The sequence below is a fragment of the Oncorhynchus masou genome, chromosome 13, assembly GCF_036934945.1.
Source record: "Oncorhynchus masou masou isolate Uvic2021 chromosome 13, UVic_Omas_1.1, whole genome shotgun sequence".
In the NCBI taxonomy this organism is placed as follows: Eukaryota; Metazoa; Chordata; class Actinopteri; order Salmoniformes; family Salmonidae; genus Oncorhynchus; species Oncorhynchus masou.
Window position 1 is genome coordinate 76,731,007 of NC_088224.1, and position 23,853 is coordinate 76,754,859.

The 23,853-nt window shown below is 48.6% G+C and overlaps 1 protein-coding gene across 1 annotated transcript in view; it reads left to right on the plus strand.

The window, feature by feature from the left end:
- Positions 1 to 23,853, plus strand: part of LOC135553086 (chordin-like) — a 40,829-nt gene that overhangs the window by 13,161 nt on the left and 3,815 nt on the right. The window contains exons 9-17 of the mRNA XM_064985179.1: positions 406 to 488; positions 9,444 to 9,591; positions 11,222 to 11,328; positions 11,475 to 11,754; positions 15,369 to 15,610; positions 15,896 to 16,009; positions 18,599 to 18,790; positions 19,037 to 19,130; positions 19,448 to 19,504. Coding sequence (XP_064841251.1) covers positions 406 to 488; positions 9,444 to 9,591; positions 11,222 to 11,328; positions 11,475 to 11,754; positions 15,369 to 15,610; positions 15,896 to 16,009; positions 18,599 to 18,790; positions 19,037 to 19,130; positions 19,448 to 19,504 — 1,317 coding nt within the window. The remainder of the gene's footprint in view (positions 1 to 405; positions 489 to 9,443; positions 9,592 to 11,221; positions 11,329 to 11,474; positions 11,755 to 15,368; positions 15,611 to 15,895; positions 16,010 to 18,598; positions 18,791 to 19,036; positions 19,131 to 19,447; positions 19,505 to 23,853) is intronic.

A 23,853-nucleotide genomic window follows, 5' to 3' on the forward strand; every position in this document is an offset into this window, starting at 1 on the left:
TTAAGGGGATAAGAGAAGAGACTAGAGGTTGTTTTGGGACTGGGGATTAGGGAGCAATTTAAGGGGCTAAGAGAAGAGACTAGAGGTTGTTTTGGGACTGGGGACTAGGGCGTAATTTAGGGGCTAAGAGATGAGATTAGAGGTTGTTTTGGGACTTGTGACCAAGGAGTAATTTAGGGGCTACGAGACGAGACTAGAGGTTGTTTTGGGACTGGGGTCTAGTGAGTAATTTAGGGGCTAAGAGAAGAGACTAGAGGTTGTTTTGGGACTGGGGACTAGGGAGTAACTTAAGGGGCTAAGAGAAGAGACTGGAGGTTGTTTTGGGACTGGGGACTAGGGAGTGCTGTGAGGTAGTGTGACGTGGTTCTAAGTTTGTTCTGTGCTCTCTCTCTCTCGGCCCTATAGACTCCCCCCTGGTGCCCATCCAGGTACGACTGCAGTACCGCCAACACGTCCTGAGAGAGATCCATGCCAACGTCACCGCCTATGTATGTTATATAAAGTACACACACACATACACGCACGCACGCACACACACAGACAGACAGACAGACAGACAGACAGACAGACAGACAGACAGACAGACAGACAGACAGACAGATCTAGGATCAGCTTGTTCTCATCAAACCAGATGCTAACCTGAACCATTAGGGGGGAAACACACATTAGGGACAAGCCAAGAGGCAGGAGGAAAGGGGGGAAACACACATTAGGGACAAGCCAAGAGGCAGGAGGAAAGGGGGAAACACACATTAGGGACAAGCCAAGAGGCGAGAGGAAAGGGGGGAAACACACATTAGGGACAAGCCAAGAGGCGAGAGGAAAGGGGGGAAACACACATTAGGGACAAGCCAAGAGGCGAGAGGAAAGGGGGGGAAACACACATTAGGGACAAGCAAATAGGCGAGAGGAAAGGGGGAAACACACATTAGGGACAAGCCAAGAGGCGAGAGGAAAGGGGGAAACACACATTAGGGACAAGCCAAGAGGCGAGAGGAAAGGGGGAAACACACATTAGGGACAAGCCAAGAGGCGAGAGGAAAGGGGGGGAAACACACATTAGGGACAAGCCAAGAGGCGAGAGGAAAGGGGGGAAACACACATTAGAGACAAGCCAAGAGGCGAGAGGAAAGGGGGGAAACACACAGTATGGACAAGCCAAGAGGCGAGAGGAAAGGGGGGAAACACACATTAGGGACAAGCCAAGAGGCGAGAGGAAAGGGGGGAAACACACATTAGGGACAAGCCAAGAGGTGAGAGGAAAGGGGGGAAACACACATTAGGGACAAGCCAAGAGGCGGGAGGAACGGTTGGAAACACACAGTAAGGACAAGCCAAGAGGTGGGAGGAAAGGGGGAAACACACATTAGGGACAAGCCAAGAGGCGAGAGGAAAGGGGGGAAACACACATTAGGGACAAGCCAAGAGGTGGGAGGAAAGGGGGGAAACACACATTAGGGACAAGCCAAGAGGCGAGAGGAAAGGGGGGAAACACACATTAGGGACAAGCCAAGAGGCGAGAGGAAAGGGGAAACACACATTAGAGACAAGCCAAGAGGCGAGAGGAAAGGGGGGAAACACACAGTATGGACAAGCCAAGAGGCGAGAGGAAAGGGGGGAAACACACATTAGGGACAAGCCAAGAGGCGAGAGGAAAGGGGGGAAACACACATTAGGGACAAGCCAAGAGGCGAGAGGAAAGGGGGGAAACACACATTAGGGACAAGCCAAGAGGCGGGAGGAACGGTTGGAAACACACAGTAAGGACAAGCCAAGAGGTGGGAGGAAAGGGGGGAAACACACATTAGGGACAAGCCAAGAGGCGAGAGGAAAGGGGGGAAACACACATTAGGGACAAGCCAAGAGGTGGGAGGAAAGGGGGGAAACACACATTAGGGACAAGCCAAGAGGTGGGAGGAAAGGGGGGAAACACACATTAGGGACAAGCCAAGAGGTGGGAGGAAAAGGGGGAAACACACATTAGGGACAAGCCAAGAGGCGGGAGGAAAGGGGGGAAACACACATTAGGGACAAGCCAAGAGGTGAGAGGAAAGGGGGAAAACACACATTAGGGACAAGCCAAGAGGCGGGAGGAAAGGGGGGGAACACACATTAGGGACAAGCCAAGAGGCGGGAGGAAACACACATTAGGAACAAGCCAAGAGGTGGGAGGAAAGGGGGGAAACACACATTAGGAACAAGCCAAGAGGGGGAGGAAAGGGGGGAAACAGATGACATCGTGACACACTGTCCCGCTGAGATGGATGTGGTTCCTTCCCCACATCCTACTGCTGTTGTCAGTTCTGAAGATCACTGTTAAACCTCCATAGAGACATGGGATGGACAGAGAAAAAGAAAGAGAGAGAGTGGAGAGGGGTTGTAAGAGACATGTTGTGAGGAAGAGATGGAGGGATGAGAGACAGAAAGGAGAAAGTGAGAGAGGGTGAAAAGACATGCACACTCCTCACACATGTCAGTGGTTAGTTGTCTGTGGGATCAGAAAGGGGGAGGGAGGGGGGAGGAAAAGAGGAAGGGATGGAAGGAGGAGGAGGGATGAAAGAGGAGTCTGTTTTTAATCTGGTGGGAATTATGTGAATCTGAGAGTTGATGTGCCCCTCTTTCTGTTATACACACACACACACGCACACACACACACACACACACACACACACACACACACACACACACACACACACACACACACACACACACACACACACACACACACACACAAAATATTTATTTATACATTCTACTGCCTTTCCTGCTCTTAATATATTACTGTCCTTTTAACTTTCCTTTCATTTCCAATCATGCTTTTTACTCTACACATTTCTCAATTACTCCTTCCTCTATCCTTTCTTTCCTTCCCTGTCTCCCTTCATCCCTCCTTCCCTCTCTCCCTTTATACCTCCTTCCCTCTCTCCCTTCATCCCTCCATCCCTCTCTCCCTCTCTCCCTTCATCCCTCCATCCCTCTCTCCCTTCATCCATCCATCCCTCTCTCCCTTCATCCCTTCATCCCTCCATCCCTCTCTCCCTTCATCCCTCCATCCCTCTCTCCCTCTCTCCCTTCATCCCTCCACCCCTCTCTCCCTTCATCCCTCCATCCCTCTCTCCCTTCATCCATCCATCCCTCTCTCCCTTCATCCCTCCATCCCTCTCTCCCTTCATCCCTCCATCCCTCTCTCCCTCTCTCCCTTCATCCCTCCACCCCTCTCTCCCTTCATCCCTCCATCCCTCTCTCCCTCTCTCACTTCATCCCTCCTTCCCTCTCTCCCTTCATCCCTCCTTCCCTCTCTCCCTTCATCCCTCCATCCCTCTCTCACTCTCTCCCTTCATCCCTCCATCCCTCTCTCCCTTTATCCCTCCATCCCTCTCTCCCTTCATCCCTGCTTCCCTCTCTCCCTTCATCCCTCTCTCCCTTCATCCCTCTCTCCCTTCATCCCTCCTTCCCTCTCTCCCTTCATCCCCCCATCCCTCTCTCCCTTCATCCCTCCATCCCTCCATTGGCTCAACACTGTCCATCGATTTATAGTACACGGATATGTGTATTGAAATGGGGCCATAAAAGTCACGTTTATTCACCATTGTCAAACTCTGTCTATCCATCTCAAACTCTGTCTATCCATCTCAAACTCTGCCATTCATCTCAAACTATGTCTATCCATCTCAAACTCTGTCTATCCATCTCAAACTCTATCCATCTCAAACTCTGTCTATCCATCTCAAACTCTGCCATTCATCTCAAACTATGTCTATCCATCTCAAACTCTGTCTATCCATCTCAAACTCTGTCTATCTCAAACTCTGTCTATCCATCTCAAACTATGTCTATCCATCTCAAACTCTGTCTATCCATCTCAAACTCTGTCTATCTCAAACTCTGTCTATCCATCTCAAACTCTGTCTATCCATCTCAAACTCTGTTTATCCATCTCAAACTCTGTCTATCCATCTCAAACTCTGTCTATCCATCTCAAACTCTGTCTATCTCAAACTCTGTCTATCCATCTCAAACTCTGTCTATCCATCTGAAACTCTGTCTATCCATCTCAAACTCTGTCTATCCATCTCAAACTCTATCCATCTCAAACTCTATCCATCTCAAACTCTGTCTATCCATCTGAAACTCTGTCTATCCATCTGAAACTCTGTCTATCCATCTGAAACTCTGTCTATCCATCTCAAACTCTGTCTATCTATCTCGAACTCTGTCTATCCATCTCAAACTCTGTCTATCTATCTCAAACTCTGTCTATCCATCTCAAACTCTGTCTATCCATCTCAAACTCTGTCTATCTCAAACTCTGTCTATCCATCTCAAACTCTGTCTATCCATCTGAAACTCTGTCTATCCATCTCAAACTCTGTCTATCTATCTCGAACTCTGTCTATCCATCTCAAACTCTGTCTATCTATCTCAAACTCTGTCTATCCATCTCAAACTCTGTCTATCCATCTCAAACTCTGTCTATCTCAAACTCTGTCTATCCATCTCAAACTCTGTCTATCCATCTCAAACTCTGTCTATCCATCTCAAACTCTGTCTATCCATCTCAAACTATGTCTATCCATCTCAAACTCTGTCTATCCATCTCAAACTCTGTCTATCCATCTCAAACTCTGTCTATCCATCTCAAACTCTGTCAATCTCAAACTCTGTCAATCTCAAACTCTATCCATCTCAAACTCTATCCATCTCAAACTCTATCCATCTCAAACTCTGTCTATCCATCTCAAACTCTGTCTATCTATCTCAAATTCTGTCTATCCTTCTCAAACTCTGTCTATCCATCTCGAACTCTGTCTATCCATCTCAAACTCTGTCTATTTCAAACACTGTCTATCCATCTCAAACTCTGTCTATCCATCTCAAACTCTGTCTATCCATCTCAGACTCTGTCTATCTCAAACTCTGTCTATCCATCTCAAACTCTATCCATCTCAAACTCTGCCTATCTCAAACTCTGTCTATCCATCTCAAACTCTGTCTATCCATCTCAAACTCTGTCTATCCATCTCAAACTCTGTCTATCCATCTCAAACTATGTCTATCCATCTCAAACTCTGTCTATCCATCTCAAACTCTGTCTATCCATCTCAAACTCTGTCTATCCATCTCAAACTCTGTCAATCTCAAACTCTGTCTATCCATCTCAAACTCTATCCATCTCAAACTCTGTCTATCCATCTCAAACTCTATCCATCTCAAACTCTATCCATCTCAAACTCTGTCTATCCATCTCAAACTCTGTCTATCCATCTCAAACTCTGTCTATCCATCTCAAACTCTGTCTATCCATCTCAGACTCTGTCTATCTCAAACTCTGTCTATCCATCTCAAACTCTGCCTATCTCAAACTCTGTCTATCCATCTCAAACTCTGTCTATCCATCTCAAACTCTGTCTATCCATCTCAAACTCTGTCTATCTCAAACTCTGTTTATCTATCTCAAACTCTGTCTTTCTATCTCAAACTCTGTCTATCCATCTCAAACTCTGTCTATCTCAAACTCTGTCTATCTCAAACTGTTTATCTATCTCAAACTGTCTATCTCAAACTCTGTCTATCTCAAACTCTGTCTATCCATCTCAAACTCTGTCTATCTCAAACTCTATCTCAAACTCTGTTTATCTATCTCAAACTGTCTATCTCAAACTCTGTCTATCTCAAACTCTGTCTATCTATCTCAAGCTCTGTCTATCCATCTCAAGCTCAGTCTATCCATCTCAAGCTCTGTCTATCTATCTCAAACTCTGGCGGTTGAAAGGATATGAAAATGGATGCAATGTGTGAGATATTAACCCCAATGCAAGCCATATTGTCGGTGTGTGTTGAGTTTATGTGAGCCTGTGTGTGTGTATGTATGTGTGGTGGGGGGGTTGTTGAGAGAGACAGAGAGAGTGTGTTGTAGTGACATAATTCGTGTCTTTTGGTGTCTGTATGTGTGTTTGTGAGTTTATCTATTATCTGTTATCTATTATCACCTTTCTGTGTTTGTTTGGTGCGATGAAAGAAACATACAGGAACTCAAATCCTTCTGTTCACCTGATTTAGAATTCCTCACAATCAAATATAGACCGCATTACCTACCAAGAGAATTCTCTTCGATTATAATCACAGCCGTATATATCCCCCCCCCCAAGCAGACACATCGATGGCTCTGAACGAACTTTATTTAACTCTTTGCAAACTGGAAACCATTTATCCGGAGGCTGCATTCATCGTTATTGGATTTTAACAAGGCTAATCTGAAAACAAGACTCCCTAAATTTTATCAGCATATCGATTGCGCAACCAGGGGCGGAAAAACCTTGGATCACTGTTACTCTAACTTCCGCGACGCATATAAGGCCCTGCCCCGCCCCCCTTTCGGAAAAGCTGACCACAACTCCATTTTGCTGATACCTGCCTACAGACAAAAGCTAAAAAAAGAAGCTCCCACGCTGAGGTCTGTCCAACGCTGGTCCGACCAAGCTGACTCCACACTCCAAGACTGCTTCCATCACGTGGACTGGGACATGTTTCGTATTGCGTCAAATAACAGCATTGACGAATACGCTGATTCGGTGTGTGAGTTCATTAGAACGTGCGTTGAAGATGTCGTTCCCATAGCAACGATTAAAACATTCCCTAACCAGAAACCTTGGATTGATGGCAGCATTCGTGTGAAACTGAAAGCACAAACCACTGCTTTCAATCAGGGCAAGGTGTCTGGCAACATGACTGAATACAAACAATGCAGCTATTCCCTCCGTAAGGCTATCAAACAAGCTAAGCGTCAGTACAGAGACAAAGTAGAATCCCAATTCAACGGCTCAGACACAAGAGGCATGTGGCAGGGTCTACAGTCAATCACGGACTACAGGAAGAAATCCAGCCCAGTCACGGACCAGGATGTCTTGCTCCCAGGCAGACTAAATAACTTTTTGCCCGCTTTGAGGACAATACAGTGCCACTGACACTGCCTGCAACGGAAAAATGCGGTCTCTCCTTCACTGCAGCCGAGGTGAGTAAAACATTTAAACGTGTTAACCCTCGCAAGGCTGCAGGCCCAGACGGCATCCCCAGCCGCGCCCTCAGAGCATGCGCAGACCAGCTGGCTGGTGTGTTTACGGACATATTCAATCAATCCCTATACCAGTCTGCTGTTCCCACATGCTTCAAGAGGGCCACCATCGTTCCTGTTCCCAAGAAAGCTAAGGTAACTGAGCTAAACGACTACCGCCCCGTAGCACTCACTTCCGTCATCATGAAGTGCTTTGAGAGACTAGTCAAGGACCATATCACCTCCACCCTACCTGACTCCATAGACCCACTCCAATTTGCTTACCGCTCAAATAGGTCCACAGACGATGCAATCTCAACCACACTGCACACTGCCCTAACCCATCTGGACAAGAGGAATACCTATGTGAGAATGCTGTTCATCGACTACAGCTCGGCATTCAACACCATAGTACCCTCCAAGCTCGTCATCAAGCTCGAGACCCTGGGTCTTGACCCCGCCCTGTGCAACTGGGTACTGGACTTCCTGACGGGCCGCCCCCAGGTGGTGAGGGTAGGTAACAACATCTCCTCCCCGCTGATCCTCAACACTGGGGCCCCACAAGGGTGCGTTCTGAGCCCTCTCCTGTACTCCCTGTTCACCCACGACTGCGTGGCCACGCACGCCTCCAACTCAATCATCAAGTTTGCGGACGACACAACAGTGGTAGGCTTGATTACCAACAACGACGAGACGGCCTACAGGGAGGAGGTGAGGGCCCTCGGAGTGTGGTGTCAGGAAAATAACCTCACACTCAACGTCAACAAAACTAAGAAGATGATTGTGGACTTCAGGAAACAGCAGAGGAACACCCCCTATCCACATCGATGGAACAGTAGTGGAGAGAGTAGCAAGTTTTAAGTTCCTCGGCATACACATCTCAGACAAACTGAATTGGTCCACTCACACAGACAGCATCGTGAAGAAGGCGCAGCAGCGCCTCTTCAACCTCAGGAGGCTGAAGAAATTCGGCTTGTCACCAAAAGCACTCACAAACTTCTACAGAGGCACAATCGAGAGCATCCTGGCGGGCTGTATCACCGCCTGGTACGGCAACTGCTCCACCCTCAACCGTAAGGCTCTCCAGAGGGTAGTGAGGTCTGCACAACGCATCATCGGGGGCAAACTACGTGCCCTCCAGGACACCTACACCACCCGATGTTACAGGAAGGCCATAAAGATCATCAAGGACATCTACCACCCGAACCACTGCCTATTCACCCCGCTATCATCCAGAAGGCGAGGTCAGTACAGGTGCATCAAAGCTGGGACCGAGAGACTGAAAAACAGCTTCTATCTCAAGGCCATCAGACTGTTAAACAGCCACCACTAACATTGAGTGGCTGCTGCCTACACACTGACACTGACTCAACTCCAGCCACTTTAATAATGGGAACTGATGGGAAATGTTGTAAATATATCACTAGCCACTTTAAACAATGCTACCTTATATAATGTTACTTACCCTACATTATTCATATCATATGCATACCTATATACTGTACTCTATATCATCGACTGCATCCTTATGTAATACATGTATCACTAGCCACTTTAACTATGCCACTTTGTTTACATATTCATCTCACATGTATATACTGTACTCGATACCATCTACTGTATCTTGCCTATGCTGCTCTGTACCATCACTCACTCATATATCCTTATGTACATATTCTTTATCCCCTTACACTGTGTATAAGACAGTAGATTAGGAGTTGTTAGTTAGATTACTTGTTGGTTATTACTGCATTGTCGGAACTAGAAGCACAAGCATTTCGCTACACTCGCATTAACATCTGCTAACCATGTGTATGTGACAAATAAAATTTGATTTGATTTGATTTGTGATAAGACTAGTAAGAGATTTGGGTTTGGTTGTTCTGAAGTTGTATCACCTTTCTGTGTTTGTTTGTGATAAGACAAGTAAGAGATTTGGGTTTGGTTGTTCTGAAGTTGTATCACCTTTCTGTGTTTGTTTGTGATAAGACTAGTAAGAGAGTTGGGTTTGGTTGTTCTGACGTTGTATCACCTATCTGTGTTTGTTTGTGATTAGACAAGTAAGAGATTTGGGTTTGGTTGTTCTGAAGTTGTATCACCTTTCTGTGTTTGTTTGTGATAAGACTAGTAAGAGAGTTGGGTTTGGTTGTTCTGACGTTGTATCACCTATCTGTGTTTGTTTGTGATTAGACAAGTAAGAGATTTGGGTTTGGTTGTTCTGAAGTTGTATCACCTTTCTGTGTTTGTTTGTGATAAGACTAGTAAGAGATTTGGGTTTGGTTGTTCTGACGTTGTATCACCTTTCTGTGTTTGTTTGTGATAAGACAAGTAAGAGATTTGGGTTTGGTTGTTCTGAAGTTGTATCACCATTTCTCCAACTCTCCACCTTTAGGACACAGACTTTGCTGAGGTGCTGACAGACCTGAACAGTCGGGAGCTCTTCTGGTTGTCAAGGGGCCAGCTGGTGATCACCGTGGAAACTGAGGTCCAGGACCCCCGACACATCTCCGGCTTCATCACTGGCAGGAAGTCATGTGACAGTAAGCTCTACCGCCCTTTATGTAGAACAATCAGACAATCAGTGAACAGTCAGCCACTCAGACAGGTGATGGGTTGAATCGATTTGTTTGGAAGTTATTCGAGTCACTCAACATCACACAAACAACCTTCATTCCTCTTTTTATGAGTTCTATCCATCATTCTGTCATCCTGTCACACCTGAACCGAGGCCAGTCAGAGACCTACTGTAGGAGGAATGTGTTTTGTTCTCCTTCTTTTCCTCCATGGTTGTTTTAGTGATTCTCTCCCATCTAGAAATACTCCCTCCTTCCTTCCATCTCTTCATTCTTTCAAGTCTTATCACTGGAGTAAAACCATGTTTATAGCTCTGCGTTTTGACTTGGTGGTCCACCAAGATGGGGAGCGCTGGTGTGTGTCGGAGACAAAGTCTGAGACATTTCAGCACGCACATGTTCCATTCAAGCGACTCTAACACAAACATACTTATATACTTAGATCACACTCACACACACGTTGTCTTTTTCATACGCACACACACTTGGTGTACACACACGAACACACAAACACACACACACCCTGGGCGCTGCCAAGGTCACATTCTGCTGGACTTCACTCTCCATACTGGTGTTCCAGCTCCATGATTAACAGCTTGACGTTATGTGTGAAGAATTCAACCCAACACACTTGTTTCACTCTCTCCTTACATCTCTCTCTCTCTTTCTCTACATGCTTCTCAACATCTCTTATCTGTCTAGCTCTCTCTCTGCCTGTCTCTCCATCTTGTTCTGTTCTTTCTCTGTCTTGAACTGCTTCCCGCTGTATCACTCCCATTCTGCCTTTCTTTTATTTTCCTTCTCTATTTGTCTTTCCCTGTCTGTCTTCTACACCCCTCCGTGTTCAACAAGGGTTACCTCATCCCAAGGTTATGGGTTAGCAGGTGGGGGTACACCATTTAAGCTACAATTCTCTCTTTTGAGATGACAAACACATACCCCCACCTTAAAGTTCTGTGTGGATGGGCTGTGCTGTATTCATTCCCCGTGATTGTCCCCACTTGGTGGAGGGATGACATGGTGTGTGTGTGTGTGTGTGTGTGTGTGTGTGTGTGTGTGTGTGTGTGTGTGTGTGTGTGTGTGTGTGTGTGTGTGTGTGTGTGTGTGTGTGTGTGTGTGTGTGTGTGTGTGTGTGTGTGTGTGTGTGTGTGTGTGTGTGTGTGTGTGTGTGTGTGTGTGTGTGTGTGTGTGTGTGCGCACGTCTTTCTACAGCGGAGACGTGAGACAATGTGTTCTAGCCCTCTCTCGGCTCCCCCTGTCTGGCTCTCCAGACTAACATGGTGAATTATAACACGACAGAGAGCATTGCCTCATGTCGCATGCAAGAGCTGCCTCATCATCACATTCAGATTGTAGTCATCTGGGTGTGAAATGGAAAGGGAACAATGTTTTGAGGTCAGAGTCAGGGAGACCCTACTCATCATCCTTCCTCATTTCACCTTCAATTTACTTATTGGAAACATGAAAAGGTCCAAGTGTGGCACTGCTTGTTCATCTGTTATGTAATAACAAGGATTTAAGAAAATATTTACTCTCTATTTACTTTCCCTCTCTCATTTGTCTCTTTCCCTCCTCTACTCCCTCTCTTTCTCTCCAGCCATCCAGAGTGTCATGTCCAGTGGGGATGCATTGACACCAGGGAAGACAGGCGGTGTGGGATCAGCATTCTTTCATCTACATGACAACGGCACCCTGGACTACCAGGTATGGATCCGAACTGAATTGAATTGATTTGAACTTCAAATAACTGAATCTAAGGGAATTGTACTGTCACTATTTACATAACTGAACCAAACCCAACCACACTGAACTGAACCACCAAACCAACCCATATCCTGCTCCGTCCACAGGTCCAGCTAGTGGGGGTATCCAGTGAGGTGATGGGTTTGACCATCGAGCTAAAGCCTCGGCGGCGCAGTAAGCGCTCCGTGCTGTATGACCTAACTTCAGAGTTCGACAGGCCCAGCGGGCGGGCGGCTGGCAGCTGGAGTCGCGTAGAGGCTCGTCACATCCATATGCTGCTGCAGAATGAACTGTTCATCAACGTGGCTACCGCACACAGCCAGGAGGGGGAGCTACGTGGACAGATCAAAGGCCTGCTCTACAGCGGCCTGGAGGCACCCAGACACGGTGAGACACTGACCTCAGACCAAAGCACTAGGGCTGAATCCTAAAGCACCCCCTGCCCCTCCAGTTGTGGATTCACACGTGCCTCCACCATATGCACAAAGCTGAAGGAGTCAAAATGATGGAAGGTGTAGGTACTAATTAGCCCTCCGACAGCCAGCTACGCTGACACCGCATTCTTTTTGAGTTGCGGAATTTCACACAACTGAATGGATAGGCGCATAAATATTAGCCACGTCTTAAATTGGGAGGTATTTCATATGTTACATGTGTCAAGCCTCGAAATCAATGTTTAACAGTTACTGGGGTTTATATCTTGTAACACAAAAGGAACATTTTTATCATTTGAATTTCATGCTGTTTTATTATTTAAATGTATTACATGAATCGCATCATTCAAGTCATATGTGTCCCAAAATGGATGCTTTTATTGATCCGACTCACCAGTCTGAAAGTCACCCTCAGTAACACGGGACAACGGAGGGCCCTCTGAGTTTCCTCAGTAACACGGGACAACGGAGGGCCCTCTGAGTTTCCTCAGTAACACGGGACAACGGAGGGCCCTCTGAGTTTCCTCAGTAACACGGGACAACGGAGGGCCCTCTGAGTTTCCTCAGTAACACGGGACAACGGAGGGCCCTCTGAGTTTCCTCAGTAACACGGGACAACGGAGGGCCCTCTGAGTTTCCTCAGTAACACGGGACAACGGAGGGCCCTCTGAGTTTCCTCAGTAACACGGGACAACGGAGGGCCCTCTGAGTTCCCTCAGTAACACGGGACAACGGAGGGCCCTCTGAGTTTCCTCAGTAACACGGGACAACGGAGGGCCCTCTGAGTTTCCTCAGTAACACGGGACAACGGAGGGCCCTCTGAGTTTCCTCAGTAACACGGGACAACGGAGGGCCCTCTGAGTTTCCTCAGTAACACGGGACAACGGAGGGCCCTCTGAGTTTCCTCAGTAACACGGGACAACGGAGGGCCCTCTGAGTTTCCTCAGTAACACGGGACAACGGAGGGCCCTCTGAGTTTCCTCAGTAACACGGGACAACGGAGGGCCCTCTGAGTTTCCTCAGTAACACGGGACAACGGAGGGCCCTCTGAGTTTCCTCAGTAACACGGGACAACGGAGGGCCCTCTGAGTTCCCTCAGTAACACGGGACAACGGAGGGCCCTCTGAGTTCCCTCAGTAACACGGGACAACGGAGGGCCCTCTGAGTTTCCTCAGTAACACGGGACAACGGAGGGCCCTCTGAGTTCCCTCAGTAACACGGGACAACGGAGGGCCCTCTGAGTTCCCTCAGTAACACGGGACAACGGAGGGCCCTCTGAGAACGATGGTAAGGGTGAGGGACTGGTTTGGGTTTCACTGTAGCATAACTCAAATAGGTTGAGTAAATGCAAAGGTCAGGGGTGGCGAACTCCAGTCCTCTAGAGTCACAGTGTCCACAGACTCTTCTTTATAAAGTCTCTGATAGACAACTCCAGTCCTCTAGAGTCACAGTGTCCACAGACTCTTCTTTATAAAGTCTCTGAAAGACAACTCCAGTCCTCTAGAGTCACAGTGTCCACAGACTCTTCTTTATAAAGTCTCTGAAAGACAACTCCAGTCCTCTAGAGTCACAGTGTCCACAGACTCATCTTTATAAAGTCTCTGAAAGACAACACCAGTCCTCTAGAGTCAGAGAGTCCACAGACTCTTCTTCATAAAGTATCTGAAAGACAACTCCAGTCCTCTAGAGTCACAGTGTCCACAGACTCTTCTTTATAAAGTCTCTGAAAGACAACTCCAGTCCTCTAGAGTCACAGTGTCCACAGACTCTTCTTTATAAAGTCTCTGAAAGACAACTCCAGTCCTCTAGAGTCACAGTGTCCACAGACTCTTCTTTATAAAGTCTCTGAAAGACAACTCCAGTCCTCTAGAGTCACAGTGTCCACAGACTCTTCTTTATAAAGTCTCTGAAAGACAACTCCAGTCCTCTAGAGTCAGAGTGTCCACAGACTCTTCTTTATAAAGTCTCTGAAAGACAACTCCAGTCCTCTAGAGTCAGAGTGTCCACAGACTCTTCTTTATAAAGTCTCTGAAAGACAACTCCAGTCCTCTAGAGTCACAGTGTCCACAGACTCTTCTTTATAAAGTCTCTGAAAGACAACTCCAGTCCTCTGAGTAGAGTCAGTGTCCACAGAATCTTCTTCATAAAGTATCTGAAAGACAACTCCAGTCCTCTAGAGTCAGAGTGTCCACAGAATATTCTTCATATAGTATCTGATAGACAACTCCAGTCCTCTAGAGTAGAGTCAGTGTCCACAGACTCTTCTTTATAAAGTCTCTGAAAGACAACTCCAGTCCTCTAGAGTCAAAGTGTCCACAGACTCTTCTTTATAAAGTCTCTGAAAGACAACTCCAATCCTCTAGAGTCACAGTGTCCACAGACTCATCTTTATAAAGTCTCTGAAAGACAACTCCAGTCCTCTAGAGTCAGTGTCCACAGACTCTTCTTCATAAAGTATCTGAAAGACAACTCCAGTCCTCTAGAGTCACAGTGTCCACAGACTCTTCTTTATAAAGTCTCTGAAAGACAACTCCAGTCCTCTAGAGTCACAGTGTCCACAGACTCTTCTTTATAAAGTCTCTGAAAGACAACTCCAGTCCTCTAGAGTCACAGTGTCCACAGACTCTTCTTTATAAAGTCTCTGAAAGACAACTCCAGTCCTCTAGATTCACAATGTCCACAGACTCTTCTTTATAAAGTCTCTGAAAGACAACTCCAGTCCTCTAGAGTCAGTGTCCACAGACTCTTCTTTATAAAGTCTCTGAAAGACAACTCCAGTCCTCTAGAGTCAGAGTGTCCACAGACTCTTCTTTATAAAGTCTCTGAAAGACAACTCCAGTCCTCTAGAGTCACAGTGTCCACAGACTCTTCTTTATAAAGTCTCTGAAAGACAACTCCAGGCCTCTAGAGTCACAGTGTCCACAGACTCTTCTTTATAAAGTCTCTGAAAGACAACTCCAGTCCTCTGAGTAGAGTCAGTGTCCACAGAATCTTCTTTATAAAGTATCTGAAAGACAACTCCAGTCCTCTAGAGTAGAGTCAGTGTCCACAGAATATTCTTCATAAAGTATCTGATAGACAACTCCAGTCCTCTAGAGTAGAGTCAGTGTCCACAGAATCTTCTTCATAAAGTATCTGAAAGACAACTCCAGTCCTCTAGAGTAGAGTCACAGTGTCCACAGAATCTTCTTTATAAAGTATCTGAAAGACAACTCCAGTCCTCTAGAGTAGAGTCACAGTGTCCACAGAATCTTCTTTATAAAGTATCTGAAAGACAACTCCAGTCCTCTAGAGTAGAGTCAGTGTCCACAGAATCTTCTTTATAAAGTATCTGAAAGACAACTCCAGTCCTCTAGAGTAGAGTCAGTGTCCACAGAATCTTCTTTATAAAGTATCTGAAAGACAACTCCAGTCCTCTAGAGTCACAGTGTCCACAGAATATTCTTTATAAAGTATCTGAATGACCACTCCAGTCCATGTTTGGGTGAAAAACATCAATCCCAATTTGACATTATTCTCTTTAACTCTAGTCTTTTGCTTTTAATATTTAACCCTCTCCTTCGCCAGAGATTCCTGTCCCTCTGGCAGGCCAGTTTGTGGCTCCTCCAGTCCTGACCAGTGCTGGGGGCCATGCCTGGGTGTCTGTGGACGAGCGCTGTCACCTCCATTATGAGATCGTGGTGGCAGGCCTCAGCAAAGCTGATGACCTCACAGTCAACGCCCACCTCCACGGATTGGCTGAAATCGGAGAACTTGACGAACACAGCACCAATCACAAGAGACTGCTGACAGGGTTCTACGGTTCTCAGGTAGGCAGAGGAAGACACATGAATAATCACAAACAAACACACATGAACAACATTGTCATGGCAGTATGATATAGAGATTGTCTATAATAGACTCTTATTCCATTCTCTCTCTCTCTCTCTCTCTCTCTCTCTCTCTCTCTCTCTCTCTGTATATCTGTCTCGCTCTCTGTCTGTCTGTCTTTCTGTCTCTCTCTCTCTCTCTCTCTCTCTCTCTCTCTCTCTCTCTCTCTCTCTCTGTATATCTGTCTCGCTCTCTGTCTGTCTTTCTGTCTCTCTCTCTCTCAGGCCCAGGGTGTGTTGAAGGACATCAGTGTCGAGTTGTTGCGTCACCTGGACAGAGGGACAGCCTTCATCCAGGTCAGCACCAAGGTCAACATCAGAGGAGAGATACGCGGACGGGTGAGTAGGACCACAGCCATAACACAATCCCTCCACAGCCATAACTCAACCACTCTAAACCATACCTCACTCTTAATGTGTGTTGATTGCTCACTTAGCCAGTGTGAGGCCACACAGACACGCACTCTCACTGGCAGGTGGTCTTGTGTTTTCAGAGACGTTTTGGTGAAAAATAAAAGTTTGTGAGGACACACACACCCTCAAACAAACACATCGTTACACGCTAACATATTTGCAGGTGGCCTGGTTGATGATTTTGTCTTAGCTGCCAGTGATTAGAATGAAAGAAAGAAATGTGTAAGAACACACAAACCCAGTAAGGTCCGGCAGTTTTAATAGCAAACAGGTCTGACACAAACAGCAATCTGCCGCGGAGCCGTAGGGCCATGGGCAGATAGTCTGCTGGCAAGTACACTTTACAAGAAGCCACAAGGCAGGTGTGTCCAACCAATCATTAGCATCCTAACCTCCGTCTTCCCCCTCTCTCCCACCTTCCTTCCTCCTCATTGCTCTCTTTCTCTCTGTCCCTCCTCTCATTCTCCCTTTCTCATGCTCACCCTTTTCTGCCCCTCTCTCTCAAGTCAATTTCAATTTAAGGGGCTTTAGTGGCATGGGAAACATATGTTTGCATTGCCAAAGCAAATAAACAAAAGTGATATAAACAATAAATTACAGCAAACATTATAATAAATTAGAACAAAAAAAATAATAAAGACTTATCAAATGTCATATTATGTGCAAATAGTTTAAGTACAAAGGGGAAAATAAATAAGCATAAATATGGGTTGTATTTACAATGTGTTTTTTCTTCACTGGTTGCCCTTTTATTGTGGCAACTGGTCACAAATCGTGCTGCTGTGATGACACACTGTGGAATTTCACCCAGTAGATATGGGAGTTTATCAAAATTGGGTTTATTTTCGAAGTCTTTGTGGATCTGTGCAATCTGAGGAAAATATGTGTCTTTAATATGGTCATACATTTGGCAGGAGGTTATGAAGTGCAGCTCAGTTTCCACCTAATTTTGTGGGCAGTGTGCACATTGTCTGTCTTCTCTTGGGAGTCAGGTTTGCCTACGGCGGCCTTTCTCAATAGCAAGGCTATGCTCACTGAACCTGTACATAGTCAAAACTTTCCTTAAGTTTGGGTCAGTCACAGTGGTCAGGTATTCTGCCACTGTGTACTCTCTGTTTAGGGCCAAATAGCGCTCTAGTTTGCTCTGTTTTTTTGTTTATTTATACTTTTGTTTTCTCATGATTTGTTTGGGTCTAATTGTGTTGCTGTCCTGGGGCTCTGTAGGGTCTGTGTGTATTTGTGAACAGAGTCCCAGGACCAGCTTGCTTAGGGAACTCTTCTCCAGGCTCATCTCTCTGTATGTGATGGAGTTGTTATGGAAGGTTTGGGAATCGCTTTATTTTAGGTGGTTGTAGAATTTAACGGCTCTTTTCTGGTTTTTGATATTTCGTGGGTATTGGCCTAATTCTGCTCTGCATGCATTATTCGTTTTTTTACATTTTACACTGGGGATATTTTTGCAGAATTCTATTTATCCCATTTTGTGAATTCTTGGTTGCTTAGCAGACCCCAGACCTCACAACCATAAAGGGCAATGGGTTCTATAACTGATACAATTTTAAGCCAGACCCTAATTGGTATGTCGATTCACTCTCTCATGCTCGCCCTGTCTTTCTCCTCACTGCTTCTCTTCCTCCCTCCTTCTGTCTTTCTCCTTCCTGCTTCTCTCCCTCCCTCCTTCTGTCTTTCTCCTCCCTGCTTCTCTCACTCCCTCCTTCTTTCTTTCTTTCTCCTCCCTCCTTCCCTCCCTCCCTCCCTCCCTCCCTCCCTCCCTCCCTCCCTCCCTCCCTCCCTCCCTCCCTCCCTCCCTCCCTCCCTCCTGTCTTTCTCCTCCATGCTTCTCCCCCTCCTTCTGTCTTTCTCCTCCCTGCTTCCCCCGCCTTCTGTCTTTCTCCTCCCTGCTTCTCTCCCTCCCTCCTTCTGTCTTTCTCCACCCTGCTTCTCTCCCTCCCTCCCTCCCTCCTTCTTTCTTTCTCCTCCCTACTTCTCTCCCTCCCTCCTGTCTTTCTCCTCCATGCTTCTCCCCATCCTCCTGTCTTTCTCCTCCCTGCTTCTCTCCCCCCCTCCTTCTTTCTTTCTCCTCCCTACTTCTCTCCCTCCCTGCTGTCTTTCTCCTCCATGCTTCTCCCCCCTCCTCCTTTCTTTCTCATCCCTGCTTCTCTCCCTCCCTCCTGTCTTTCTCCTCCATGCTTCTCCCCCCTCCTCCTGTCTTTCTCCTCCCTGCTTCCCTCCCTCCTTCTTTCTTTCTCCTCCCTGCTTCTCTCCCTCCCTCCTGTCTTTCTCCTCCATGCTTCTCCCCCCCCTCCTCCTGTCTTTCTCCTCCCTGCTTCTCTCCCTCCCTCCCTCCTTCTTTCTTTCTCCTCCCTGCTTCTCTCCCTCCCTCCTGTCTTTCTCCTCCCTGCTTCTCTCCCTCCCTCCTCCTTTCTTTCTCCTCCCTGCTTCTCTCCCTCCCTCCTCCTTTCTTTCTCCTCCCTGCTTCTCTCCCTCCCTCCTTCTTTCTTTCTCTCCCTACAGGTTCATGTGCCTAATAACTGTGAGTTTCGGACAAAGGGTGAAGTGGAGTTGGCGGAGTTTGATGACCTGTTTGTGCGTGATCCTGAGGAACTAAAGAAAGATCCCCACACCTGTTTCTTCGAGACTCAACACCACGCACACGGCTCACTCTGGACCCCCAACTACAACCACTGTTTCACCTGCAGCTGTCAGGTAGGACTGTTCCAACTACAACCACGAGGCGGCGCTAAAGTTACACATTAAATTAGTGCTAATTTCCCAGACACAAATGATGTCTAGTCCTCGACTAAGAAGCCCTTTTGATGGAGAATCTAGAAGTCTTGAGAATCTAGAAGTAAAGTTTCTACTTCTATATTGAATGACTTTGTGTCTAAACACCTCTTCTTCTGTATCATTTTTCTCCTTCCTCATCCCTCCATCTCTCTGTCCTCCCTGTAGAAGCGCACAGTGATCTGTGACCCGGTCATCTGTCCAGTCCTCTCCTGCTCTCGCACCATCCAGCCTGACGACAAGTGCTGCCCCATGTGTGTTGGTGAGTGTGTGTGTGTGTGTGTGTGTGTGTGTGTGTGTGTGTGTGTGTGTGTGTGTGTGTGTGTGTGTGTGTGTGTGTGTGTGTGTGTGTGTGTGTGTGTGTGTGTGTGTGTGTGTGTGTGTGTGTGTGTGTGTGTGTGTGTGTGTGTGTGTGTGTGTGTGTGTGTGTGTGTGTGTGTTACTATGTTTGAATAGGATTATGTGCTTGACTGTGTTTTCCTTATTCTTGAAAGGACTTCTTCTTGACAGGGCACCCCATTACGGTCGCAAAGTTGTGAAATAATACTTCCCTGTGTCTGTTTCCCGTCTGTCCTTTAGAGAGGAAAAACCCCAAGGAAATGAAGACTCCAGAGAGGCTAGACGAGCATCCAGAAGGTTCTGAACCATTTTTCTGTCTGACTGTCACCCCTCCTCTTTTTCGCTTTCTCCATCTGTCTGGTCCTGTCTCTCCCTCCCGGCAGGCACTCCTTCTGTCTCTCTCTGTCTCCCTCCCTTCTCTCCATCTCAGGTCCTCTGTCTCTCCCTCCCGGCAGGCACTCATTCTGTCTCTCTCTGTCTCCCTCCCTCCTCTCCATCTGTCTGGTCCTGTCTCTCCCTCCCGGCAGGCACTCATTCTGTCTCTCTCTGTCACCTTCCCTCCTCTCCATCTCAGGTCCTCTGTCTCTCCCTCCCAGCAGGCACTCATTCTGTCTCTCTCTGTCTCCCTCCCTCCTCTCCATCTCAGGTCCTCTGTCTCTCCCTCCCGGCAGGTACTCATTCTGTCTCTCTCTGTCTCCCTCCCTCCTCTCCATCTGTCTGGTCCTGTCTCTCCCTCCCAGCAGGCACTCATTCTGTCTCTCTCTGTCTCCCTCCCTCCTCTCCATCTCAGGTCCTCTGTCTCTCCCTCCCAGCAGGTACTCATTCTGTCTCTCTCTGTCTCCCTCCCTCCTCTCCATCTCAGGTCCTCTGTCTCTCCCTCCCAGCAGGCACTCATTCTGTCTCTCTCTGTCTCCCTCCTCTCCATCTCAGGTCCTCTGTCTCTCCCTCCCAGCAGGCACTCATTCTGTCTCTCTCTGTCTCCCTCCCTCCTCTCCATCTCAGGTCCTCTGTCTCTCCCTCCCAGCAGGTACTCATTCTGTCTCTCTCTGTCACCCTCCCTCCTCTCCATCTCAGGTCCTCTGTCTCTCCCTCCCAGCAGGTACTCATTCTGTCTCTCTCTGTCTCCCTTCTCTCCATCTCAGGTCCTCTGTCTCTCCCTCCCAGCAGGCACTCATTCTGTCTCTCTCTGTCTCCCTCCCTCCTCTCCATCTCAGGTCCTCTGTCTCTCCCTCCCAGCAGGCACTCATTCTGTCTCTCTCTGTCTCCCTCCCTCCTCTCCATCTCAGGTCCTCTGTCTCTCCCTCCCAGCAGGTACTCATTCTGTCTCTCTCTGTCACCCTCCCTCCTCTCCATCTCAGGTCCTCTGTCTCTCCCTCCCAGCAGGCACTCATTCTGTCTCTCTCTGTCTCCCTCCCTCCTCTCCATCTCAGGTCCTCTGTCTCTCCCTCCCAGCAGGTACTCATTCTGTCTCTCTCTGTCACCCTCCCTCCTCTCCATCTCAGGTCCTCTGTCTCTCCCTCCCAGCAGGCACTCATTCTGTCTCTCTCTGTCTCCCTCCCTCCTCTCCATCTCAGGTCCTCTGTCTCTCCCTCCCAGCAGGCACTCATTCTGTCTCTCTCTGTCTCCCTCCCTCCTCTCCATCTCAGGTCCTCTGTCTCTCCCTCCCAGCAGGTACTCATTCTGTCTCTCTCTGTCTCCCTTCTCTCCATCTCAGGTCCTCTGTCTCTCCCTCCCAGCAGGCACTCATTCTGTCTCTCTCTGTCTCCCTCCCTCCTCTCCATCTCAGGTCCTCTGTCTCTCCCTCCCAGCAGGTACTCATTCTGTCTCTCTCTGTCTCCCTCCCTCCTCTCCATCTCAGGTCCTCTGTCTCTCCCTCCCAGCAGGTACTCATTCTGTCTCTCTCTGTCTCCCTCACCCTCCTCTCCATCTCAGGTCCTCTGTCTCTCCCTCCCAGCAGGTACTCATTCTGTCTCTCTCTGTCACCCTCCCTCCTCTCCATCTCAGGTCCTCTGTCTCTCCCTCCCAGCAGGTACTCATTCTGTCTCTCTCTGTCTCCCTCCCTCCTCTCCATCTCAGGTCCTCTGTCTCTCCCTCCCAGCAGGCACTCATTCTGTCTCTCTCTGTCTCCCTCCCTCCTCTCCATCTCAGGTCCTCTGTCTCTCCTCCCTCCCAGCAGGTACTCATTCTGTCTCTCTCTGTCTCCCTCCCTCTCTCTCCATCTCAGGTCCTCTGTCTCTCCCTCCCAGCAGGTACTCATTCTGTCTCTCTCTGTCACCCTTCCTCTCCATCTCAGGTCCTCTGTCTCTCCCTCCCAGCAGGTACTCATTCTGTCTCTCTCTGTCACCCTCCCTCCTCTCCATCTCAGGTCCTCTGTCTCTCCCTCCCAGCAGGTACTCATTCTGTCTCTCTCTGTCTCCCTCCCTCCTCTCCATCTCAGGTCCTCTGTCTCTCCCTCCCAGCAGGCACTCATTCTGTCTCTCTCTGTCTCCCTCCCTCCTCTCCATCTCAGGTCCTCTGTCTCTCCCTCCCAGCAGGTACTCATTCTGTCTCTCTCTGTCTCCCTCCCTCCTCTCCATCTCAGGTCCTCTGTCTCTCCCTCCCAGCAGGTACTCATTCTGTCTCTCTCTGTCTCCCTCCCTCCCTCCTCTCCATCTCAGGTCCTCTGTCTCTCCCTCCCAGCAGGTACTCATTCTGTCTCTCTCTGTCTCCCTCCCTCCTCTCCATCTCAGGTCCTCTGTCTCTCCCTCCCAGCAGGTACTCATTCTGTCTCTCTCTGTCTCCCTCCCTCCTCTCCATCTCAGGTCCTCTGTCTCTCCCTCCCAGCAGGTACTCATTCTGTCTCTCTCTGTCACCCTCCCTCCTCTCCATCTCAGGTCCTCTGTCTCTCCCTCCCAGCAGGTACTCATTCTGTCTCTCTCTGTCTCCCTCCCTCCTCTCCATCTCAGGTCCTCTGTCTCTCCCTCCCAGCAGGTACTCATTCTGTCTCTCTCTGTCTCCCTCCCTCCTCTCCATCTCAGGTCCTCTGTCTCTCCCTCCCAGCAGGTACTCATTCTGTCTCTCTCTGTCTCCCTTCTCTCCATCTCAGGTCCTCTGTCTCTCCCTCCCAGCAGGCACTCATTCTGTCTCTCTCTGTCTCCCTCCCTCCTCTCCATCTCAGGTCCTCTGTCTCTCCCTCCCAGCAGGTACTCATTCTGTCTCTCTCTGTCTCCCTCCTCCTCCCTCCTCCATCTCAGGTCCTCTGTCTCTCCCTCCCAGCAGGTACTCATTCTGTCTCTCTCTGTCTCCCTTCTCTCCATCTCAGGTCCTCTGTCTCTCCCTCCCAGCAGGTACTCATTCTGTCTCTCTCTGTCACCCTCCCTCCTCTCCATCTCAGGTCCTCTGTCTCTCCCTCCCAGCAGGTACTCATTCTGTCTCTCTCTGTCTCCCTTCTCTCCATCTCAGGTCCTCTGTCTCTCCCTCCCAGCAGGCACTCATTCTGTCTCTCTCTGTCTCCCTCCCTCCTCTCCATCTCAGGTCCTCTGTCTCTCCCTCCCAGCAGGTACTCATTCTGTCTCTCTCTGTCACCCTCCCTCCTCTCCATCTCAGGTCCTCTGTCTCTCCCCCCCCCAGCAGGTACTCATTCTGTCTCTCTCTGTCTCCCTCCCTCCTCTCCATCTCAGGTCCTCTGTCTCTCCCTCCCAGCAGGTACTCATTCTGTCTCTCTCTGTCTCCCTCCCTCCTCTCCATCTCAGGTCCTCTGTCTCTCCCTCCCAGCAGGTACTCATTCTGTCTCTCTCTGTCTCCCTCCCTCCTCTCCATCTCAGGTCCTCTGTCTCTCCCTCCCGGCAGGTACTCATTCTGTCTCTCTCTGTCACCCTCCCTCCTCTCCATCTCAGGTCCTCTGTCTCTCCCTCCCAGCAGGTACTCATTCTGTCTCTCTCTGTCACCCTCCCTCCTCTCCATCTCAGGTCCTCTGTCTCTCCCTCCCAGCAGGTACTCATTCTGTCTCTCTCTGTCTCCCTCCCTCCTCTCCATCTCAGGTCCTCTGTCTCTCCCTCCCAGCAGGCACTCATTCTGTCTCTCTCTGTCTCCCTTCTCTCCATCTCAGGTCCTCTGTCTCTCCCTCCCAGCAGGCACTCATTCTGTCTCTCTCTGTCTCCCTCCCTCCTCTCCATCTCAGGTCCTCTGTCTCTCCCTCCCAGCAGGTACTCATTCTGTCTCTCTCTGTCTCCCTCCCTCCTCTCCATCTCAGGTCCTCTGTCTCTCCCTCCCAGCAGGCACTCATTCTGTCTCTCTCTGTCTCCCTCCCTCCTCTCCATCTCAGGTCCTCTGTCTCTCCCTCCCAGCAGGTACTCATTCTGTCTCTCTCTGTCACCCTCCCTCCTCTCCATCTCAGGTCCTCTGTCTCTCCCTCCCAGCAGGTACTCATTCTGTCTCTCTCTGTCTCCCTCCCTCCTCTCCATCTCAGGTCCTCTGTCTCTCCCTCCCAGCAGGCACTCATTCTGTCTCTCTCTGTCTCCCTCCCTCCTCTCCATCTCAGGTCCTCTGTCTCTCCCTCCCAGCAGGTACTCATTCTGTCTCTCTCTGTCACCCTCCCTCCTCTCCATCTCAGGTCCTCTGTCTCTCCCTCCCAGCAGGCACTCATTCTGTCTCTCTCTGTCTCCCTC